Consider the following 25089-nt stretch of genomic DNA (forward strand, 5'->3'; position numbering starts at 1 on the left):
TTTCAAAGCAGCAACATATACTGCATGACTTCTTATATCCCTGCAGGTTATGATTTATGTTGCTCTGTATGCCTCATTAGAAGGCCACCCATTAACGTATTTTGATTTTAGTGTTTGAAGTGGAATAAAGAGAAATTGGCACGAAAAAAAATCTTTAATTTCGAGCTGGACATGTCTCAGAAGTGAGGTGTTTACCCTGTGTGTGTGTGTGTGTGTGTGCGCGCGCGCGCGCGCGTTCTGTTGTCTCTGTGTGCGCGCGCAGTAGAAATAGCAGGATTGAAATTAACGTCGGAATTTACTGAGCATTTATGTAGCGTGACTGACAACGTGCATGCGCCCGAGTGTGTGTGTGTGTGTGTGTGTGTGTGTGTGCAGAATAATTGGGACTTCAATGCCCACAATCCCCACAGACTCCTCAGCTCCCCTCCGCCGCCCACACCCATTCAGCGGCAGAGTCTGTACCGGATTGGTCCGATTACCCGATGACATCAGAACCCAACGTGGGGTACCTTTACAACAATTGGTTAGAGCACGGCATGCCTTAGGCCAATCAGAAGGCTGAGACAGCCCTCAAACAAGGAAGAGATTTTAAGGTGGAACCGGAGAGTTGTTGGCGTCCTTTCCCACAGTCTAAATTGAGACGTGAACGCATTAAAGTCGAGTTTCCTCGGTTTTTATAGCGTCTTGTTGATGTAAGAATAAATTAGGCAGCCGTAGTTACTTAACTGAGAGGTGACCTGGTTTGAATGTAAGTTACATTGTGTCCTGCGACCTTCATTATGTGGTTTCGGGGCTCAAATATATGTCAAACTTGGGCTGCTCTGTTTTCTGTCGTTATTTTTTGTTATTCCATCATTGTAGGCCTCATTCCTCAGTTTTTTGCTCAAATATATAAATCCCTGACTGCTGCCACAAATGACTGCTGCTACTTTGCTAGAAATGTTTGCTACTGCTATAAGCTGATGTTGTGAAAACACATCACTGGTCAGCTAATATCATCTGTTGCTGCTGTTTAGGGCTCTGAGGGCTGAATTCATACTGTCTTTATTGTATCTGTAGCAGCTGATTCTGCTCCTCTGTGTTTTAGATGCTGACTGTCTCTCTGAAGGTGCTGACTGTCCTCTGTGGATCCCTTCAGACTGAATCCCTGAAGCCTCCTCATGTAGCACAGAGGCCGAGGTCAGTAACATGCACTCTTGTATGTGTCCAGTTATGATGTGTAGGGCATTTGTGCATTACTCTTTAGCATTTTAATGCAGTTATTTTAGTTAGGGTATCTGTGCAGCATCTGCATGCATTCAGGGCATATGGGGGGGGTGGTACTGTGTGTTATTTGTACTTTGACTCTATACATGTGTGGCCATGTCACCTGGTGTAGGTGGTGTAGTATCCAGGAAAGATACTGTGTTCATCGTAGTCTGACTGTATATGTATGTGGCTGTTTTGCCTGTGTCCAATAGGGCTCCACAGATATTGTTTTTTCAGGACCGATACAGATTATTAGTAGTTAATGAGACCGATAACTGATATTTGGAACCGATATGCAATTTCCATAAACAGCATTTGGACTTTAACACATTCCAACTTAAAGCTTTATGCTAATACAGATAATTGGCAAATTGCAAAATATTGGCTCCAAAAATCAGCCAGGCTGATAATCTGTTGACCCCAATGTCCAAGACAAATTTCTCCTAAGGGAGAATTTTCTGCATCTAAGGGGAAATGAAGTTTAAAGGTCCAGTTTGTAGGTTTTAGGGGGATACATATTGGCATAAATATAAGACAGTAATCAAATTTGTTTTGGACAGGAAGAGACCTCTGCCGATATCTCAGTTTCCAGTAAAAAACCTCCCGCACAATGATCACTAAGGGAATTTTAATCAGGAGAAGTTTCAGGTGGTTGCAATCTGCAATCCTCACCCCATGGCACTAAATTGTCCTAAATCCTACACACAAATAAATATTTAAGTTATTGTTGAGCTGTTTTTCTTTTGATTGTTTAGAAAAAATTGCAGCAAAAATGTTTTTGATAAATGAAACAAGCCGAAGGCAAACTTTACAAATTTTCTATATACTGTATCCAACACAAAATCCAAATGTTGCTTTGAGAAATGTAAATGTAAACACAATTGATGAATTAGGTGTCATGTATTCTCGTGGGAACATGCTATTGATCATGGGCCGATTATGAGATAATGGACCCCGATGCATGGACATGCATAAAAGGCAAGGCAGCTTTATTTGTATAGCACATTTCATACAGGGCACTTGAAAGCGCTTTACAGAGCAATAGAATATAAAAACATAGTAAAAGATACAGATTTAGAATAAAAGAGAAAAAAGATAAGATATACAAGGTAAAATCAATTACTAAATGATTAAAAAACACTATTAAAATAGCAAAAATGCAGACAAGAGGTGCAAAGATGAAAAGATCATTTAAAATGATTTAAAATCAAGGTTAGAAAATCACTTTGTAGTCATTAGCGGGTGGAGAAGGCAGTGTAAAAAAGGAACCTTTTTACTTTGACTTAAAAGTGGTCAGAGTCGAGGCTTGCTGAACCTCATCTGGGAGGTTATTCCAGATTTGTGCTGAATGATAACAAAATGCTGCTTCTCCATGTTTAGTTCTGACTCTTGGGATGGTCAATAGACCGGCCCCAGATGTTCTGAGGGTCCTTGAATCCTTGAAGGTTCATATGTCACAAGCATGTCAGAGATATATTTTGGTGCTGAGCCACAGAGTGATTTATAGACGAGCACCGAGATTTTTAAATTAATTCTCTGAGTGACAGGTAGCCAGTGTAAGGAAAGTAGAGCCCCAAGGTTTCTTGTTTGGATCTTGGTTACAGGAGAGAGAGATTCAAGGTGAGATCTGACACTCTGCCTTTCTTTCCGTGGCCCAAAGACAATATTTGTCTTTTCTCTATTGAGTTGGATTAAATTTTGATGCATCCAATTATTGATTTGCTCAATACAGTGACACAGACGTTCTACAGGTTCATAATCACCTGGTGAAAGTGATATGTATATTTGCATGTCATCTGCATAATTGTGGTAGGCTACTTCGTTATTTTGCATAATTTGGCCCAATCGAGGCATATATAGATTAAACACAAGTGGTCCCAAAATTGACCCCTATGGGACCCCACATGTCACGGTCATCCGCTCTGACTTACAGTCTCCAATTGAGACAAAGTACTTCCTGTCATGAAGATATGACTTGACCCATTCAGGGACAGTTCCAGAGAGTCCAACCCAGTTTTCTAGTCTTTCTAATAAAATTGTGTGGTCCACTGTGTCAAAGGCAGCACTTAGACCCAGTAGCACTAAAATAGAGACTTTGCCGGAGTCTGTGTGAAGACGGATGTAATTTATTACCTTAACGAGTGCAGTCTCAGTGCTGTGATGGGGCTGAAAACCTTACTGAAAGTCATCAAAGCAATTGTTTGGCTTTAAAAAGTTGCTAAGTTGCTGGTGGACAACTTTTTTAATAGCTTTACTTGAAAACGGTAAGTAGCCGATAGTTGTTGTTACAGTGGCATCCAGACTGCTCTTCTTTCGGAGAGGCCTGATGACTGCAGTTTTCAAAGCATTTGGAAAAGTGTCAGATTGGAGAGACAGATTAACTGTAAGAGTGAGTTGTTTTACCAGACTGCTCAGAACAGTTTTAAGGAAGCTGGTGGGTAAAACATCAAGGCAGCAGGTGGAGGAACTGAGACTGGAGATCATTTCTTCCAGTGATTTGACTCTGATGGTCTTAAATTGTGTCATACTTAGCAAGTTAACTTGGGAAGCCTGCAGTGATGGCACATTATTATTTGGCATTGAAGAGTTAATTGCATGTCTGAAGCCTTGAAACTTGGTGGAAACTAGTTCTAGAGATACTGGAACCAGAGGGTTAGTTAATCTGTCCACAGTAGCAAATAACACACGTGAATTGTTACTGTTTCTGTTGATGGTCTCAGAGAAAAGTGACTGCCATGCACTTCTCAAGGTCAAATTATAAATGCGTAATTTTTCTTTATAGATTTCAAAATGAATGTGAAGCTTTGATTTACGCCATTTTCGTTCTGCTTTCCGCCACTATCTTTTCTGGACCATTACAGAAAGAGTGTTTTTCCATGGTGCCTTTTGTTTTTTACTTATCAAAGCTACCACCTCTCTTACAAATGAGCAAGACACACAAACTTTGGGGTGGTTTTCTCTTTTTTTGGTTGGTTTACTACTTTTTGTAGTTGTTATGCATCTTTGTGTTGCTCTGTGGTAATTATGTGTCTCTTTTATTTTTTCAGTCATTTTCTGTCTCTTTGTGGTTGACTTGCCAGTTTTTGTAGTTATTTTGTGTTTCTTTTGCCATTCCCTTTGCATCTCTTGGCTTGATCGTTTTGGCTCCTGGGCCTGTGCCCTGTATGCCCATTCAGTAATATGTCCATGCTAAGGCAGTATTATAAACATCAAATACAACTACAAGCTTTGAACTGATGTAACTTCTGCACTGTGTTGATGTCTGCCTGCCCATCTGTCTCTCTGAAACTCAGTGTGAGGAGTCGGGGGAATAATTACCTGCATAATCCATTCTAGACAATTAGATAATGCTGATTAGTACAATGGGCTACATGGGGAATGGTAGTGTTGATGGTGGGGGCACCATCGAATGACGGTGTGTTTGTGTGAATGAGAAAGCTGAAAGAGAGACTTTGAATGAAGGCAGATGGGAAGAAGAATAGCAGGAAAGAGAGGGAGACAACTGCACAGGAGAAAATGTGTCCAAAACGGAAAGGATTGATCTTCTGGGAAGAACAAATTTCCACACTGAATTTCATGGCAATCTGTCCATCGGACTGTTATGGTTCTTTTGAGTGATTGTTTGCACTGTTGCCTCACAGCGAGAAGGCCTGGGGTTTGAATCTTGGAAAGCTTGTGCCTTTTTTTTTGTGAAGTTAGCATGATCACCTCCTTCTGATGATGTGCAGCTCAGGTAACAAGAAACTCCATATTGTTTTTACCGCAGGTGTAAAGGTGCAACAGAAGGTGCTAAGGCAGGCTTCACCACCCTGAACAGGAGAAGTGGAAATCTTAGCCAGATGGTGCTATTCTTTTAAAATAGGATGTCATGATTGTATCCTTGTGGCAAAGTTTTTCAGTTTTAGACAACCTTTTCGGCACTGCAAGGCTCAAGTTTTGGAGATTTCACCAGTGGTAATTATAGGATAATGGTACATTTGATTTCCCTTTGTTTTGTGGGTTTCCTCTGTGTCAGTTGCTTTGTAAACATCATCATGAGGTGACATGAATGATGGTGAATAGGACGTGATCACAAGCAGAAACATGCCTCCTGGTGAGGCACATTGTGTTCACATCTTGTTTTACTTTGGTGATGAAGTCATTGAAAAGCTCATCTGTGGTATGATTAAATGTAATGTGACAGTAGCTTATGTAGAGGAGAGTCTTAACGTGAGGGAGTTGACTTAGGAACACGTTTTACACAGCTGTGTATTTCAAAGGTTTGCTAATATACAACAAGTAGGGTGTATTTCATTTAATTGAATTCCTACCCTTGTTCTATTCTAACCTAATAATAATACACAATCATAAACCAACTCTCCACTCCAATGTCCATCCCCACCCAAACCACTCTCTTCATGCAAATAGAAAAAAACAACATTAATGTTCTTTATTTTCTCCTTTCTCGTCTCGGTACCTTGCAAAAAAATTCTATTTTAAATATGTTTTTAAACCCGCTGATATTCTTTCTTTGTTGTGTTTAATTGAAAATTGCTGTGCTTCCTTACTTACGCGTTCATTTAAAAAAAAATTGTAACTGAATCAGTGTCACATTACTTAAAAAAATGTAGTAGTGGTGTTAATAGTTGGAATTAAAGAGGCCTAAAATCAAAAACACATATTTTTCCGTATACTTGTAGTGCTGTTTATAAGTCTAGATAGTTTTGATGTGAGTTGCAGAGTGTTGGAGATATTGGCTGAGATGCGTCTGTCTTCTCTCCAGAATATTACAACTTGATTTCACTTGGCTTGTGGTGCTTAAAGTGCTGAAAAAAAAAAGTCTAAAATCAGTGAAACACAAAAGAAATACCGGTGATGTAATGGAAAATTATAGAAAGACATGGTAAATGTAATAAAAAAGTCAAATATTTTGCAAACCAATTAAAACATATGTTAATTTATTCATTATTTGAAGTGAGACTGATAAAGTAGAACTATTTAATATGATAAAACCAACACTTACTTAACCTTCATGTGCCCTCACCCACAAATGAATGAATCATTTTATGGAAACAGATTATTTACTCCTGTTTATAGTTTCAACCTGCTTAGTATCAAGCATCTCCTGCTGTTAATACAGAGCCTTCATCACTGTTGTCATCGCAACCTCAAGATGATACAGTTCTGTAAATGATTTTTTCCTAGAAATGTCCTGTACATGTTCCAGACCTCTTATGAGAGTAACGGATAACCCACACACATCTTCTCTAAAATCCAGAGAACAGTTCTCATAGTTTCCTGCTCAAAATAGCGCAATGCTTAGTAACCACCAGATCAGATATTGGAAACAAATGCTAAAATTAGTCACAGAGCAAATTCAAACAAACTTAGCTGAGCTTAAATTTGGTAACGTAAGCCAGCATTAGGTTTCCCCAAAAGGATGTGTAGTGTTTGTTAATAGACTGCATTGGATAATAGGATGTCTGTGTGTGACCTTGATTGAGGCTCTGGGGCTGCCCTCTGGCTAACCCGCTTGTTATCAAATGCAGTTTCTGTCTTACTGGAAACCCTCCACGGATGCCAAGACTGACTGTGTCCGATTCTACAGTGTCGGATTAATGGCTGTTTGATCAAGTTCAAAGGCAGAGCTGCCCCGGATAAACTCATTATAAACAGCGCCAAAACACGGCCGGGCCAGACTGCTGTACTGTACATGGAAAGGCTTTAAATACCAGGTCTTAGTTGGTCCCGGTCCATTCTGGGCAGTCCTGTAAATAACATGTGCAGCGGAGCCAGCAGTCAAAAGTAGGCAGGGAGACATTGTTATCTTGCTGTGGCGGGGATATTTGTGGGGTGTTACAGTGGTAGTCCTCCAGATACTCAACTTATTGATTTTGATGACATCTTTGGTGGTAAGTGGACGTGGCTGATGGTTCTGCGCTGCAGTTTTGCTAGATATCACCACACAATGTGTGGCCCTAACTTTAATGAACATTTTTTATTAGATGTAGCACATTCTTTTGGTTAGTGTAGATTTTTTTTGTGTGTTTGGCAATGCTGTTCAGTTCTTCTGTCTTTTCCAAACAAACCACTGTTGCTGCTGAGGAAGAGGAAAAATGAATCATTTCCTATGTAGCGACTGTTTTTCCCCCCAAAAGACCACCAACATGGTTAAAATAGAAAATGAAAAAGTTGAACAGGGCATGACTTTAATTAATATAGTATCATATCACAAGGCAATAGAGAGCAGTAAGAAAAATTACTTTGTTTGTATCAGGACTGCAACTAACGATATTTTCATTGTCGATTAACCATTTGAAACCTGAGCAAATTGGTTTGATTTCTTTCAGAAACATGGGGAAATGACAACGAGCAACTTAACAAGACATGGTTTAAAAATTAGCAAGAAACTAATGAAAAAGTTACAATAAAATTACCTAAAAATAAGCAAAAAAAGAAAGTTAAAGTTAAAAAACCCCAAACAAAAATAAACAAGAAAATGACCCCAAAAAATGCAGAAAAATTAAAAATATATTTATGTGTGAGTTTTTGTCCTTTTAACACAATTTTAAATATATAACTCTAAATAAAAAATTCTAGACATTTTTTTTTAGTTTTTTTTTTTCAAAATATATTTTTCTATATTTTTTTTATGTATGCAAATTTTACATCATGGCGAAAAATGTAACTACACCGTCCACCGTCGGTCACATGATGTCCACTGGCCCAGAAAGACTTTTTTCCCCATTGACTTACATCAAGAAAGAGACTTCTGTAAAATCAGTGGATAATTTTTTGTGAGTGTCACAACCCCCACAAAATGACAAATTTTATTATCTAGATTTAATCCATCCAGTTAGATAACATTTGGAAAGTCTCAAAGAGCCACAAAATGACATTTTTTAGACCACTATTCAATCTAGCGAAGTGCTAAACTGGAAGTCATTTGCTCTGCCGACAGAAGTTACCTGCTCGGGCACACTCAGCCTTGCTCGGTTGCCGTCTGTAGTGCGCCTGCCTTATGGGCCAGTAGATCCAGGTATTCTACACTGACTCTACACCCGTGAAAGAGCTTTTTTACTTCATGCGTCAATGAGCAACTCTCATAAAAAAAACAGGGCCCTGCCTCCAATGCTGTATCACGACTTACTGTAATACATCCGCGTTTGACTCCTTTTAGCTGCTTTTTAAAATTAAATCTCTTGTGGTTGATCGCACACACAACACGTCAAAAGTCACACCCGTCACATTCTGCCGGCTGTTCCTTTTACACAGCCATCGATTAGATGCTGTTACTACCTCCACTGCCGGCTAAAAGTTGCGATATCTCTGTTCCCCGATTCCAAAATTATATCTGTAATAAAGAACGATGAGGCAGAGCAACAGTGTGAAATTCCAACCTTGAACAGGAAGTGTCAAAAGGTCTAATGTGCTCCCTAACAACTTCTTAAATCATTATAAATCTGCAAAGAAGCGTTAGAATAAACACTTTTTTAATATATACTTTTTTTGTGTACGCAGGTTTGTTTTTCTGGAACATTTGACATGGCTCGTTTCCAGATAATACAGGAATCAACTGTTCACATCGTGCGTCTCTTTTCTTTAAGCAAGCAGCATGCAGATGACCTTTTCATTACGACTAAATTTAGGCAATAGTCTTTGTTTGAAGTAAAAATACATGGTTCCATTCTCTGTTGAATATTTTGCGGTGCTTATGTATCATTAACACTTTTGGAAATTAACCTGATTAACCATGAGTAACGTTACTTTTCTGTCGATCAATCTTGTTCGCAAGACCACTTTTTGATAGTCTTTGTCTCTGACCGAACTGCATTTTTACTTGCTCTTGTATCGGTTTCGGACAAAGAGGAATTGGGATATTATTTCATGTCTCGTCAAGACCATAACTGAGGGGATATCACAAAATTAATTGTGCAAGAATTGAGTGTTGAATAAAGGTGGTTAAGTTGATTTCAGCTCCTTGGTGTTTATAATTGTTTGCTCTTAGAAAACAAAGGGAAATCCCCACAAATCAGATAAGCCTCCGCAAAGCCTTTTGATCATATTATCAAGTCGTTTCTCATGGTGCACTTATAGATACACACATGCATTGAGTACGGTAATAAAGAGCTGAATAAAGAGAAATATTTACTTGTTTTCTTTGGGTGCTATTATGGAAGTGTGCATTTTTCTGATCAGTTTGAGGATGGTTTGCATGTTACACACATTGATTGTAAGTGCATTAAGCAGTGTTGGACTTGCACTGGTCTTGGTCCTGACTTAGTCTCTTTGGATGAAATTTTGCTGTTTGGGAGGATTGACCTCTCTGGTTTGACACAGTGATGCATTTACAGTTGACAAACGTCTGGATGTAGTGTGTCTCAGACTACTTCCTGAGGAGTTTGTGTCAAATCAGCTCATCGGTGCATCCTTATTGTGTTTAAACTTAGATTTATGTGCGATTAAGCATGAACGGATAGCCATCCAATCAGCCAAGACTCATTTTAATGCAAGGTGTAAACTGGGTAATAAACTTATCACTCCGAGTAACTATCGTGTGTGTATGTGCGACTGTGTGTGTGTGTGTTGCGTAACAAGTGTGTCCACATAGCTGTCATGAATTTGTGTATGAGTGTCGGAGCGTTTGTGTGCGTGAATCTCGATTCATATCAGTTTGAGCCTAAGTCTTTGTGCATGACTGATTGCTTTGTCTGTCTGACCACAATTGAAAAGGGATCCATCTCTCTCTTTGCCTCCTTCGCTCTCTCCTCCCTCTGCCTCTCTCTGTGTGTGACTGGGTGTCTCTATCTACTCAGTTCCACCTTAAGAGGAGCTTTAGCAGCCTGTCGTGTTTGTGTTGAAGCCAACAGGCACAATATATTACAGTCTAGGGCTTGCTGCTGAAAAGCCCGCTGGATCCTCCACTGACCTGCTGTTCTTTCCTGCTTTCCTCTTGCGTTTTTTTCCACATTTAGATTAAAAACAAAGCTCTCACTCTCTCTCTCTCTTTCGCTCTCTCTCTCCCTCTCTCTCTCTATCTCTCCTTTCTCCCCTCCCTCCTCCTCCTTCTTCTTCTTCTCCTCCTTCTTATCCTTCCTCTTCTTTTCTGCGGCAGCAGTCAAGGCTCCAGTGTGTCAGAGAGAGGGTGAAGAGGAGGAAAAAGCAGAGAAGAAGACTGTTTGGACGGAGCTGAGTGTGTGTTTATGTTTGTATGTCTCACCATTGGACGGCCGGGTGAAGGGGCACTAGGAGGAGGAGGAGGAGGAGGAGGAGGAGGAGGAGAGAGGGAAGCCTGCCTGGATGAAATTCTCGGTGTCATGTCACTACGAGTGGACCTTGACTGATCACAGGGTGAGGGAAAGGGAGAAAGGAAGACGAGGAGGTGGAGAAACTGAGACTTTCACTGGGAAAAGAAGAAGAGGAGGAAGAAGGGGGTAAAGTCTGGCGCTCTGTTTTATCATGACATTGTTGGATAAACGAAGGGACGGATTGAGCTCTCTTCAGTGGCGTGTCAACAGGAATTCTCCTTAGAAGAGAGAGGGAGAGCAAGGAAGAAAAGACAGAGAGAGACTTGTACTGTGTTCAACCCAGCTGAGGAGCAGGAACTGGACTTACAGAGTGTGTGTGTGTGTGTGCGCGTGTGTGAAGAGGGGTTTGTGTGTGTGTTCGTGTGGCTGTGTAACCGGTGGAGGGCAGAGGAGTGGAGGGCCAGGGGACTAACCTGGCCATCAAACGGACTGGCAGCCTCTCCTCTCCTGGGATCATGTACCCTCAGGGCAGGCATCCGGTAAGTACCTCCTTATGTCTCTTTCTCCTGTCTGTCTGACTCTTTTCTTTCTGTCTCTCTCTCCATCTGTCTGTCTCTCAACTCCAGTCTCACAGTTGCTTTTTATGTCCCAGACTCACCTTGTCACTTGTGTCTCCCTCTGCCCTCTTTTTGCTTCCTGTCCGTGTCTGTCTCTTCATGCCTCCCTGCTTCTTTTCACATCATTCTCATGTCCTTCCTCCTCATCTTGGTTTCCTCTTGTCTTTCTGTCCTCCTGTCTGTCCTTTTTGAGCCTGTCTGTGTCTCTTGTTTAGTTATAAGGACTGTACTGTAACATGAGGAGTGAGACAGGAGGGGAGGAGGGTGTCAGGGCTAAGAGATTCCCAGTTCTGTACACACGCACACACACATGGACACACACACACACACACACACACACACACACACACGGACACACACACACCTCTGTCAGCTGCAACCAGGTGCCTTTGAGATCTTGTTGATGGTTCACTGTGTAGGTGGCGTATAACTGAATCTGCAGCGTGTGTGTGTGTGTGTGTGTGTGTGTGTGTGTGTGTGTGTGTGTGTGTGTGTGTGTGTGTCCATAAGTGTTTCATTAGTGTCTCTAGGTGTGGGTATATGTGACACTGTTGGTGGCGTGTGTGTGAGAATAGACATCTGTGCGTGTGTGTAAATTGGGCTGTACAACCCTCAGCTGTCCATTTGCTCATTTCAGTTGCTAAGCAAACACACACACACACACACACACACACACACACACACACACACACACACAGACACAGACACAGGGCGTTTAATTGATAGTTAAATTCATTTCCATTAGCACTAAGAAAGGTCGTGAGTGCACAAGTACTTCCCCTTTAATACCTTCGTAAAGTCCCCTCTCTCCTTCAGTTTCACCCTTCATCAGCAGCGAGAATTTGCCGTTAATTTACCTGCCAGGGTAAAATAAAGGTTAAACACATAGACTAAAAAGCACACAAGGATGAATGACAGCTTAGGCTCAGTCTGGCTTAGGCCTTTCATTTCACAGGGGCCCCGGTCCGGTTGCTGTAATCAGATTTGGTTGTCAGTCTCTTTGTATCTGCTACAAATGGGTCAGTGGCCACTTTGCCTCACAGCCAGCCAGCCAGCCAGCCCAACCACTCAGTCAGCCAGCAAGCCAGCCAGCTAGCTATCACACAGAATTATGAATGACATTTTCACAAGAGGAAGGCATGAGGAATCAATTATATGTACAGAGAGAATGCTAATAAGCCAGCCGCTGGAATAGAAGGAGAGAGAGAGAGACGCTGAAAGAAACAAGAGAGAAGTGAAAAACAAAGGGAGAAAGTGAAAGATGTAAGAGCCAAGAAAGATAAAAAAAAAAAAGGAGAGAAAGAATTCTTTAAAAAGGCACGGCCGGGGGTGGAAAGAGAAATGAAAATGAATGAGAGATGCAAAGGAAGAATAGCGCATGAACATTCCTCTGTTCTCTCCTTTAGAGGCGTATCAGAGAGCTTCCTGCTGTGATGCTCTTCGTTTGTGATAAAGTTCAATCCCAGATTGAGCCAACTCCAACCGATCGATATAGCCTCTATCTCTCTCCTTCTGTCTCTCCTTAGTTTTTCTCTCTCCCCTCCTTCCTCTGCAGCTTTCTTTGCCAGTGGAACTTTATTTCTGGTGTTGCTATGAAATGTGATCCATAGAGAGGTGTCAAGGTGCAAAGAACAGTTGTGTGTGCATGCATGTGTGTTTGTGGTGCAGACTGTGTGTACGTCAGTATTTACATATGTGTATCTGTGTGTTTGTCCTCATAAATGCAGAACAAGGTTACTTGTAAAATATGCAGTTCATCCAGTTTTTTTTGTGTGTCTGTGCTTTTCATAGCACAGCTGGAATATCACCTCTGTCAGAGCTCTCCTTGCTGATGCATTTGAGGGAGATCCAATATTTCATTTGTTGCCAGGAAATACAATCACATGCAAAACCATAAGCATGTCTTTCTATTGTGGGAAAAAGGCAATATGAGCTCGGTGCTTTTTAGCAGTTGATTTTTCAAATCTCAGATGTCACTTCATTTTTTATTGACTCCAGCATTGACAGCTTTGAAAATGGTCTCTTTTTGCAACTGCATCAAGATGAGAACTTTGAAAGACAAACAGGAGTGATGAATTGACCACTGTTATAGTGTGTTAGAAAATAGAGTTTCTTCAAGTTGATTGTCAGATCATAATCAAGTTGACTGGCTAGTTTCAAATGAACAAAATCAGCTTAAAAATAAAAATCATCTGTGTGAAAATGGTCAGCAGCGATGTGAAATATGTGTGATTTGTCAGTAATGTCGAAAAAAGTTGTGATGGCACTGCGTGTGCAGGATTTTTTGTTTATTATAAGAAATGCTTCATTCTGTGTCTCAGGAGGATATTTAACTTGTACACTTACATGTAGTTGATCTAAGAAACATCAGTGCCGTGGGCACTTAACATCCTTTATGTTTAGAGGCTTCTGTCTGTCTGGATGATAAGAGGTCAACCTTGTTGATGCTCCAGAGTTAACACTCACACGTTGTCTGACTCTTGTGTGGTGAAGTGATGATATGAGGATCTGAATGATGTGGGACAGACACTGTATCAGGCTGGTTGGTTGTTCTGTACTTTAAAGGAATACTTTCTGCAAAATGGCCATTTGTATATCAGTTACTCACCACAGCTTTGTTTTTCTTGCATGCCTCAATGGAAAGCAGGGAACATATTGATTTATTGATTGCTTGGGGACCACATTTAGCAACAGCAAAATTATATCAAAACATCTGTTCACAAACTCTCCCACTACTCCTACAATACAATTCAGCTCTCATTTCTCCAGTTGTATGTTTAGTATTTTCTTGCATTTTCATTTAACAAAAACCCTTAGTATTGCAGGTTGACTCTGAAGAAAGCATAGAAAAGTTTAATTTTCAGTTCAGTTTTAAATACTTAGATTTTAGGGAAAATGCATGTGCAGTGTGATGATGAAAGCAAACTTTCTTTTTTTCTGTCTTTTAAATGTTTCTGTGTGCTTTTGTATGGTTCCCTTTCTAAATTCAGAGTTTTTTGTTAGTCTGTGAATACAGCACACTCTGAGCTGTCCATGAGTCCTTTTTTTCCCTCAGCAGCAGTTTGTGATTCAAGGCGCAGGTAATTGATCTGTTGATCTGTTCAGAGCTGATCAGATTAGATCGATACATGAGAGGAATAGCTCTTAGACCCAGGAGAATTAACAGGTTTAAAGTTTCACTTTCAACAAGCCTGATGTTTTGCTACTCCATCTGTGCCCAGAGTACGCTCTGTATTCAGAGAGTGTGGTTCAATGAATAACCGCATAATATAATTCAATAGTGCTTCTAATGAATGGCCAAGCTCCAAAAATAGAAAGGGTGTTTTAAACATGATGGGCTTCCACTGATATACAGTATTAATGTGAAGGAAACACTATGCGTCGCCTCCATTGCGTCCATTGTGCCGCCCAACATGATTTCGCCTCTGTTCACGCCTTTGCATTGACTTTGTATGTAAACTCACCATGAGAAACACTTGCGTTACGTCTGGTGTGAACACATCACTTCAGTGTTTGGAAAGTACTGAGCACACCACTGAATAAATGAGAAATGCATTAAGTATAGACAGATGTTTTGATATAATTTTTCAGTTGCTAAATGTGGTCTACAATCAACAAATAAATCAATCTGTTGAGTGTTTTCCGTAGAGGGATGCCAGAAAAGGTTTCTCCAAGAATTCAAGGTAACACGCGGTGAGTAATTGATATACAAATGGTCATATTGTTGAAAGTATTCCCTTAAAGTTTTGGTAAGCCCAAGGCTTTTTGGATGTCTGATTTGTGCTTTAATTAAACTTCAAGTAAGGACAACTGAGGCTCATCAAGTTTATTTTTTTATTCATAAAAATGAATATCAACAAGAGAACCAGTTTTTCCACTTCGCTGTGTTAATACACAACCACACATATGTTACTTAAGTGTTTCCCAGTAAACAGGCTTGACTCATTGCACTCGGTAGCCTTGATGTGTCCTTGTAGGCGTCAGTCAGACATCATGGCCTACTTCCTGTCAGCGACAGACAGCCAGAGAGAACAGAGCTGCCTTGAATGCCGCTCCTTTCAACCCCTCCGTGTCCCCTCGGAGATGATAAGGAAGGTGTCTCAAGGCGGCTCAAGCAGTGTTATTTTATTTTTTTTTTTTATCAGAGAAGAAGTCAGTCTTTGATCTTCTTGCTCTCTGGTAGGAAAAGGTTAAAACTGATGGCTGATTTGCCAGGCGGGCAGAGCTGTAATTGGTTCCACTGGATTTTTGTGGCGGGAATTATCAGAACTCTGAATGTGTGTTTTCTTGTGTGTTTTGTTTAATATGCGTGATTTCTTTATATGTGTCTCTTTAGGGCTTTGTGCCTGTGTGCATTTTCGTATTAAAAGTGCGTGTTGTCATGTTTGTGTAAATACGTGTGACAGTGTGTACTTCTCCTGTGTGTGGTTCACTTTTGTTTTAAGTGTGTGCCCTTAGGTGTTAAAAGTCTTTCTGTGTAAGTATATGTATGTCTTTGTGTGTGTGTACAATGTGCGTGTTTGTATTGTCCTTGTGTTCCTGGAATAGAGCTTGTATGTGTGTGAGTGTTGCTGTTAAAGTGTGTGTGTGAGTTTAGATGTGGGAGAGGAAGGGGAAAGGAGAGCGGTGGTGGTTTGTGTGCGCTGTGTGCCAACAACAATAACAATAAATAATGTCCCAGTCCGACCTCGACTGTTGCTGTGAATGTACAAGCTCTTGATTGGCTGCCACACCCCAGTGAGAGAGAGAGAGGATTTACTGTGTGTTTTCATGGTTAAGAAAGATGTCTATAACTACTACCCTTTACATCATTTTACACAGATATTCATTTAGGTGCTAACATCTTTACAAACACATCTTCTCTCAAACATGAAGGTTGTACTATTTGGCACATTTACCTTAAAGTTTTGCCGTGGTGTGAGTATACAGTTAAAGCTGTCAGTCACTCTGTGTGTGTATGTGTGTGTACTTCATTTTTTTCTCAGCCTCAGTTAGACTTGTGGTGGCTGTTGTCTGGAGGATCAAGATCAGACAGAGTTTATTCAGCAGGCGTAATATAAAATGAGGCAGAGCGAGTGTGAAAGAGAACAAGAGGGAAAGTTGGACTTGGCTCATGTTTGGTTACTGAAGGTGTGATAATCAAATCTGCTCTGACTGTTATTACATCATGCATGATTATCATTTAGTCACTTTTTCTATTGGAAGTGTATCACCTTGTTTCCACGTAGTGTCTGTGTTTGTGTGCGAGATGGCTGGAAGTCCATTTGATCCAATGAGAACCTCCTTGAACTTTCACGGCAGATTTAGGAGAAACTGTACGCACTGTACCACAGGTAATTTGCATAAAACTAATTAGCTAAGAGATTGATGAATGTAATGCAGCTCTATTTATTCTTTTTTTTCTAAATGCAAAGTTAGATGGCATATTAGGCTTTCTAACATTGGCAGCATGTTAACTATGTAACTGATAAACCCTTTTTACACAGAGATGGCACAAAAGGGCCGCTACGAAGTCCCTCTTTGTCGCTGACTTTGCATTTTTACAAAGAACCAAACAAAGATGGCAATATGCCATTCAAGTGCGTGATTATAGATAGCATGTCGGTATTGCTGGAACAAAAGATGAGTGAAGGGCGTTTAACACAACAGCATCGGCCTCTAGTGTGACATATAACAAATGCTTTGGCAGCACTTTTTGAAAAATAACAACAGCATCATATGGCAAAAATAATTGTTTACCATCTCTGGCGGCTGACTTTGTCCTCTCCCCAGAGGGTAAGGAGCCGCCTGACCTTGTTGCTTTTCAATTTCGCTGACATTTAAGGCCACTGTTTTTTTTTCTTTGAGTTTACAGCTATCTGCTACAGGCAGCTTTTAAGTCTCCTGGAGGTGAGATCATTGTCAAAACCACCAGTGCTGTCCATGATCCCATCCTGCCAATTGTCCCTTTTACACACACATCGATGTTACTACTTCAGTTACCAGTTTAAAGGCAAGACAGCTCTGTCCACCATTCTGCAATTGTACTTTTTTTCGCCATGCATTATTGGTCCTGTATTTGTCTCTGTACTGCTGTGTATATTCCACAAGACTGGAAGGCTAAATGCACTAAGAATGAACATTACTGCTGTTGCTACAGTGGCATTTCCAGTCATTCATGAAGAGATGCATTTCCTTGCGCTGAACACTGGGGGCATACTCCACATACTATGCAGAAATACGGACAAAATTAAAAAGTGGTGGGAAACAACGTGTACTCACAACAGTAAAGCATCTGTAGAACTATCATCAAGAGTTTGTATGTGTGCATTGGAGGACAACAAGAAAAAAGAGAAGAAGAAATGCTTCAGCAGAAATGAGAAGTGTGCCAGTCTGTGTGGTACAGTCTAAATAACTGTTGGAAAATTGTTGCAACCAAAATGTATAATCATGTGTGGGTGTTTGCGTTAGACTGTGCATGGGGACGGCTTCCTTCTCCTTTGGCCACCAGTAGGGTAACACTTTATTTTTACGGCCAAGTAAACAAACTTTTGCCAAATATGTGGCCACAGACATCACATATGCTCCATTAATGAGGGCAGAGCCACTGTAAGAGTGTTTGTGTGCGTCTTAAACTTGGATTTTGATGTTTGTGTGTGTGCATGACATTGAATTTGTGAGTAGATTGTGTAGATGCAGTCATATGCTAAACTTCTTAATAATGTGTGTTGAATTGTGTAAGTGCTTGCATACATACAGATTTTTGGCACTGTTTGCTTTTTCTCGCACACTAGATCCTTTTTTTGTTTCTGGCATCTAGCTGTGTCGGGCAGTTTGTTTTTCCCCAACATTTGTGGCTGTAATGAAAGCCATGCACGGTAAACAGCACAGCCGATTGCTGTCACCTCCCACAGATGACATTCTCCCCTCCTTTCTTTTGTCCTCGTCTTGTTTACATTTAATTTCATTCTGCATCACAAAGGCAACCTCATAAAATGGCAAAAAGTCAAGTAACAACAATACAGCTGTGGTGAGAGGACCTAGAGAACAAGCAAAAGTTGTATAATAAACCAACATCTTATAGTCAGATATCAGCAGCCACCCAGATTAAGTCTGTCCTCTGATTAAAAAAACGTTTGCTATCCTCAAATCCTGCGTTCTTTTCTTTGTCATTAAAAGAAACGATCAGAGCGAGGCTTGGATGGAGTCCAGAGACTCTTTTGGCTGCCAATCTTTCTCTGATTTGTAATCCACCGCTGGCTTAGTGGCTGACTGGTGAGCTGCAGCATTTACTGACTAGCTCTCTGAATGACTGTCTGGATAACTTGCTGACTGGTTACTCCGTGCACTGACTGGCTTTCTGATTGAATGACTGACTGCTTGACTTTTGGTTCACTGGCTGGTTGGCTGCCAATTTAATTGACTGTCAAACTGAAGGACTGACTAGCTAGCTGGCAGGATGAGTGAGTGGCAAAGATGTTCATTGGTTCTCAGCAGAACAAGAGGGCCACTAGCTCTAAATGAGCTTCTGTTGTTGGGATGTTGGCAGTGTGGCTCTCTGGAAGTTATCAAAACCTTTTGAGTGATCTCCAGACAAAACTCAGAAAGAAAGAGAGAGATGTGAGGGCGTCTTAAAGAGATGGATGATATGTAAGTTACATTCCCTGCAGCTCTTCTTCAGTCTTTCATCCGCAGAGTCCAAACCAATGAGCTGTTGCTTATGTTCATTGCTTCTCACTTCAGCAGACACAAACACATACACACACACTCATACACACGGGGCACTGACACTCCTCTGCCACACTTGGTATTTCTCATCTATTCATGTGCCTTTTTCCTAAATATTTCACCAGCCAATTATTATTTCATGCGCTATCTGAATGTGTCTCTGCTTGTCTCGGAGAGACACAGGCAAAAGGAAGAACAAAGGGGCTAAGAAGGAGAAGTAAAGAACAAAAAGAGAGAAAAGGGAGGGAGGAACGAGATGGTGCAGCATGAGAGAGGGCGCAAGAAAGAGAAAATGTTTTGATTGTGGGTGTTTTGTTCGAATGAATGCATCCATGCATAGGCATGCCTGCTTATACCGTGTGAATGCTCATGTGTCGGTAGAAAGTGCGCCAGGGGCTAAACAGATAGACGGAGAAGACAAGCAGACAGATAGAATAATTTCTCCCCCAATCAGTCCCAGACCTGCATCTGTTTCACAGTTGCTGTCTCTCTCATGCAGCCACTGCCAGTGGTGGAAAGTCTCACAGCTGTTGGAGCAGAGGACTTCCATGTGACGGACAGAAAGAGAGAGAGACTGACAGAGAGACAGATGGAAACAGATTGACCTAATATTCAGACAGATTGGGGGGATAAAACTGAAGTGTGACTGAAAATAACTATTGCAAGTCACTGCATGAAGTCATGAAGATTGCTGCAATATTACTTGGAGGCTCTGGTGATTGTTTAAAAAGTTACAAATTCAGTACCAATACCAGTACCAAAAGTGATACCAAAAGAGTACTTCATTTGATACCTTTTTTCTACTTCCTTTGATGCTCATAATATGAAGAACTCAGTAGCCTAATATGCCACCACATGCCACAGGCGTAGAGGAGAGCCATACTTGGGAACGTTTTGGTGACACCTCGGCACACTGAGCAGCCAACTTTCTCAAATACATCGCTTGACTTCACCGAAACAGACTTTATGGGTTGTAGCTGACGTGATAGTGGGCCAATAACGTTTTGCATTCAACCTAAGAATGCTAACGGTGAATGGCTGTGAACGTAACCAAACGCATAGTCATTTTTTTTCTAGATCTGAGCACAAAAAGGATCCGGTGCAGACATTGGTTCATTGGAGAAGTTTCAATTAAACTTAGTGCTTGTTTACTTTGGTCGATAGGCTTGGGCGGTATGCACCTTCCTGAACCCACCTTCCTTTAACCAGATGACTTTTTAATAGCCTTCGTCAGGCTTAAGAAGGCTCTTTGTGCTGCTACGTGTTAATTGTAATGCAGTTTTATCTCAACAAGTGCCAGTATTGTCTGTGTTTTTAGTATTTCACTATGAAATGGCCATCTGATTAAAAACTTTTAACGTTTTGATAGAAGTGTCTTGGTGTCCTTTTTCATTTTTGAAATCTATTAGCATAGTAGAAGATACTGATGTTAGTTTACACAATCAGTTGCCAGTTGCAGTGTAATGCAACAGGCCTGCAATAAATCCTCCCTTTGCAAAGGTTATAATGTTCAGTTTTTGTTGAAACCATTATAGAGATGTGTTGATTCTACATAATGATCATTTTAGAGGACACAGTTGATGGTGCCTTTACAGTATATCACATTATGCAGAGATGTTTCTGTCATTCAGCCTACCCTCGCTGATAGAAATGGGATTGACAAAATATCAGAAGTACCTTCACAACTCAACAGCGCCAAAAGCTGTTTTTAAGGAGATGCTAAATCAAATTCCAGTGTGTAGGACTTAGTGGCATCTAGAGGTGAGCTTCCAGAACTGAAAATTCTCCCATGTGCCAGGTGAAAACGGGAATAGCGCAATCTAGAGCCAGCGTTTGAATTTATTAATTCTGGGTTACTATAGAACAACTTGGCAGACTCTGCGGGACAGGACCCCCTCTGTACCTATATATAAATGTCTCATTCTGCTGTAACAAAGACACAATTTTAATATTCAGGTGATTATAAACTAATGAAAACATAATTATGAATATTATATACCATTTTTGCCAATAGACGTCCCTAAATCCTACACACTTGACCTTTAAATAATCTGTATGATCATTTTGGAGGCTGCAGCTTCATCCAAAAAATCTTCACCAAGGTTGTATTAGACTGCATTAATTTTAGCAAAGTGTATGTAACAAACTGGCGACTGAGTGTGTCTGCTAATTTACTAGAAATTTTGGTACGCAGATGCCAAAGACCTTTTATTTGGGTAATTTAGAACTGCCAAGTTCACTTTTCCCTTGTAAAATGTCCCAATTAGTAAACATATTGATTAATTATCTAAAAAAAAAAAAACAGATTTAAGGGCTCTTCATGACTTTTTTTTTAACTCTAAATTGTAATTTATATAGTTTTGGTAGTGTTCTATTTGTGACCAGTGACACTGACCAGTAACAGTCGCTAAATGACTTTGGTAATGGCATAGATGTTTTTTTTTTTTTTTTTTAACTCCATACAAAATAAAGAAAAAGCCACATACTATGTTTAATTACAATGCCTCATCATAGTAATGTGTTTGCATGGTATCACATCACTTGTACTACTAATTTATTTATTTAATTTTTTCAAGTCATACAATCAAGCTCATGACAGACAGACAGACAGACTCAGGCGGACAAACACTGACAGACAGGTGATGATTACAGCCAGTGGGTCCCGCCTCCATCCTGTTATGTGATACAGCGCAATGGGCTTCACCCGCCACTCCGCCCCTCTCCTCCCCCCTCCCCTCTGATAATCCCTCCTAATTCTCTGCTTGCCCGTGCCAGCTCGACCAAATTGTGATTGACTGCTGTCCCACATGGTGCATATATGTATGTGTATGTGTGTGTGTGTGTGTGTTTGTTTGTTTGCGCACAAGTGACCCTTCCCTCCCCCCTCCTCCACCCACCTCCTCCTCCTAGATTAACCGGATCAGTTTTGGGTTTCAGGATCCCCTATGCTGGCTGCCACGGCGCTCACACACACAAACACAAATATACACACACATGACAACACAGGCGGTAGGCTGTTTTTTGGCCCTTCGTGACGCACTATTGGACCCCTAACAGTCTGGGCTGCCATCTGTCACAATACAGGAGAGACCAGATACACACAGACACACTCCAACAACAAATGTTAGTTCTGGTGTACATACGGCACGACTTGATGATGCCGCCATCTTTGTAAACACTGCAGAGGGACGCACATTTATCCCCTTAGATAACTTATAGCTGTAGGAGTTGGAGAGAAAATTGATACAGCATATTATTGTGGTATTTTGAGTGGAAACATTGTATCATTAGGCGGACCTCAAGTATTGATTCATATGCCTTTGCACTGGCAATAGCTGTGGCTGGAGGCATTGTGTTTTCAGGTTGTCAGCATGTCCATCCACCTGTCTGTCCGTCCTATTCTTGTGAAGGTGATACTTCAAGAACGCCTTCAGGGGATTTCTTCAAATTTGGCACAAACACTCACTCAGACTCAATAATGAACTGATTAGATTTTGTTGGTCAGAGGTCAAGCTTACTTTGACCTTGCATCCCTTTCATTCTCCTGAATACAATATCTTATAATACCTTGAAGGGGGCACCTGGCGGCCTAGTGGATGGAGCGGGTGTCCCATGTATTGAGGCTAAATCCTCGCTACAGAGGCCGCGGGTTGGGGTTCCTTTGCTGCATGTCATCCCCTCTCTCTGCCCCTTTCACGCTTCACCTGTACTCTGCAATAAAGGCATGAAAAGCTCCAAAAAAAAAAAAAACTTTGCTGATTGAATGAATGAATTTTGTGTGCTGCTGGTTGAAGATGTGTGTGAAGCATCCATGTTTTCTCAGACATGATTGTAAACTGCAACTGCAGCCTGACTGGTTTGCAGAGACATACAACTGTGAAGCAGTAATTCTAGCTGTATTACATAAATTATTCATATTTCATATACATATCAAACTTTTGTTAGCCTGCTGTTTCAATCCACGAGATATGTTTGGCTGCAATAAAATTAACTTAATGGGAGATGATATGTTTATCTTATTAGTTAAAAACAGACATCGACAAAGTTTTCCTTTGTTGACATTATTTGTAGTTGAAAAAAAGGAATAAATGGCAGCATATACAATACATTGTATGGAAATACTAAGCATATCGCAAAACATTTATATAGCAGTGATATTGTATTGTGACTCTAGTAAAGTGATAATATCGTATGGTGAGGCATCTGGTTTACTTAAAGCGCTGTTTTACTTTCACCTGCTTACGTGTCCTTGAGCAGAACAGTCTTCTATTATTAATAATAAGCATGAACCAATTTGATACCAGCTTTCTATACTCGTCTCTTTATCCTGACGGGCAGAGCTCAGCAAAGGGAGAGAATTTTTCTCCTTTTGCCTGAGGACCTTATTTTTTCTGTATTTTTCATTTCCGTCTCGGTCATAAGAAGTTTTACTGCTCCTAGGTCCATGAAACTCATTCAGAAAGGTGCAATTGGCGAATCAAAAGAAAGACATTTTGGAGTTTTTGTCCAACAGATGAAAGAAATTCAAATCTCTCTCATCGGCAGGCAGCACACTACAGAAGACGCCATGTTGACACCGATGGTTGTCGCTCGCAGATCTCCTCTTATCTCATCTTATAATCCTGATCTGTGACTATGGGCTTTGTTATATGACTTAGTGCTGCTGATGTAACCCGCCAGCAGCACTTTATCCGTGTGCATCCGCATGAGTATGTGTCTGTGTGCTCATGTGTTCATGGCAGCAGATGGTGGGAGCAGTATTACCACAGACGGATGGACAGTGCACAGGGTAGAGCGATGAGGGTGTGTTGACTACAAGAAGAGTGCACAACTCTCTCTCTCTCCCTCCCTGTCTTTCTCTTCCTGTCTCCTCTTCTTCCCATCCCCTCTGTGTCAGACGAATGAATGGCCGGCTATCTCTCTCAGTCAGCAGCCACGCCACTCTTTCATCATCTGTCTCTCTGCTCGTTCTTTCACTCCTCTGTAAAGATGTCAGACTAGTCTATCACTCCCTCCATCCCTTGCTCCATCCATCCTTCTATCTGTCAGATGAGTATCCATCTCTCCTGCCTTTTTTCCACCCTCATCAATCCACACCTCCCTCTCACCGTGTGGTTTGTGTGTTCTCTGATTGCTTGTGTGCACCCTGCGTGGGAATCTGCATGTGCAGCAGTGTGCGATTGTTTGTTTGTGTAGTTGTTTTTTTATTTTCATGGCTTCGTGGGCGTGTGTGTTTGTATCTGCGTGTGCCAGATCACTATCTGCCCCTCCCTCCTCCCCTCCCCCACTGAGCGTGTGTGGTGTGAATCAAGGTCAGTGGGGATCTGTTGGCAGACACCCCCTATCCTCATCTATCCCACCCACCTCCCTCCACCCCTCCTGCCCACACACGCACACACACACACACACAGATGGTTTGTGTGTATTGTGCCCATCCAGCCATCTAGATGTCCCTGCTATGCCTGCCTCAGCTCAGTTTAGCTCAGCTCAGCTCGGCTCCATGGATTAATTACTGGGGAACCCACCGCGTCCCTGACCTCCACCGTTGGACTAATTGAAATCTAATTGAATTGTGCTTGTCTAGACTAATGAAGCCCCGCCACTGAAACCGCCAATCTTTTAGCCATAGCTGCAGGCCGATAGCCACCCAGCTTCACTGTGCCGCTCAGTTTGAATGGATGGATAGATTCATATTTGGCTTTTATTACCAAGTAAAAGACACACTATGTGCACCATATATTTGTGGCTGTAGACACTAGATTGAAGGCTGACAGCATCATCTGCGGTTTTAGAGGGCAGCTGTGATTCAGGAGTTAGAGAGGGTTGTCCACCAAATGGATGCTCGGTGGTTCAATCCATGGCTTCACCAGTCTGCATTTGGACAAGATACTGAACTCCAAATTGCTCCTGATGGCTGAGCCAAGTGTGTGATATTTCAAAACTTAGCAGTGAGTGGTTCCACGTTTGGCAGCCCTGGCCACCAGTGTATGAATGAGTGATAAGTACTGTGAAAGTGCTTTGAATGGTTTGAAGACTAGAAAGGCGCTATACAAGTGTGAGTCCATTTATTGGTTTAATCCATTCCAACAAAACATATTCTTTCTTTTTTTTTTGCAAAATTTGATCTTAGCTCATATCAAATCAGAATTGTTGCTGTTTGCGAGCACCAAATCATAGTGAAAGGAAACTTCATTTTGAGGTCCAGGGTTAGAGTAGGTCAGGTTTCTCTGATTGCTGCATGTGTAAAATTGAGTGAAAAGATGGGTGTAGGTACACTGCAGGGATCAGGG

The 25089-nt window shown here is 41.2% G+C and overlaps 1 protein-coding gene across 5 annotated transcripts in view; it reads left to right on the top strand.

Moving 5' to 3' along the window:
* The first annotated feature begins 576 nt into the window (after positions 1-576).
* The window catches only part of tle2b (TLE family member 2, transcriptional corepressor b), a 113375-nt gene continuing 88862 nt past the window's right edge, over positions 577-25089 (top strand). For 2 of the 5 annotated variants that reach the window (XM_042481359.2, XM_042481365.2), the window contains exon 1: positions 10136-11014. In XM_042481359.2, the coding sequence (XP_042337293.2) occupies positions 10991-11014 (24 nt within the window). In that variant the 5' untranslated portion in view covers positions 10136-10990. Of the gene's footprint in view, positions 749-1087; positions 1180-10133; positions 11015-25089 lie in introns of those variants that run through there. The other 3 variants (XM_088077794.1, XM_088077793.1, XM_088077795.1) reach the window with 3 other exon arrangements.

Source organism: Plectropomus leopardus, chromosome 5 (assembly GCF_026936395.1).
Source record: "Plectropomus leopardus strain MGB_pleo_1.0 chromosome 5, ASM2693639v1, whole genome shotgun sequence".
Classification (NCBI taxonomy): Eukaryota; Metazoa; Chordata; class Actinopteri; order Perciformes; family Serranidae; genus Plectropomus; species Plectropomus leopardus.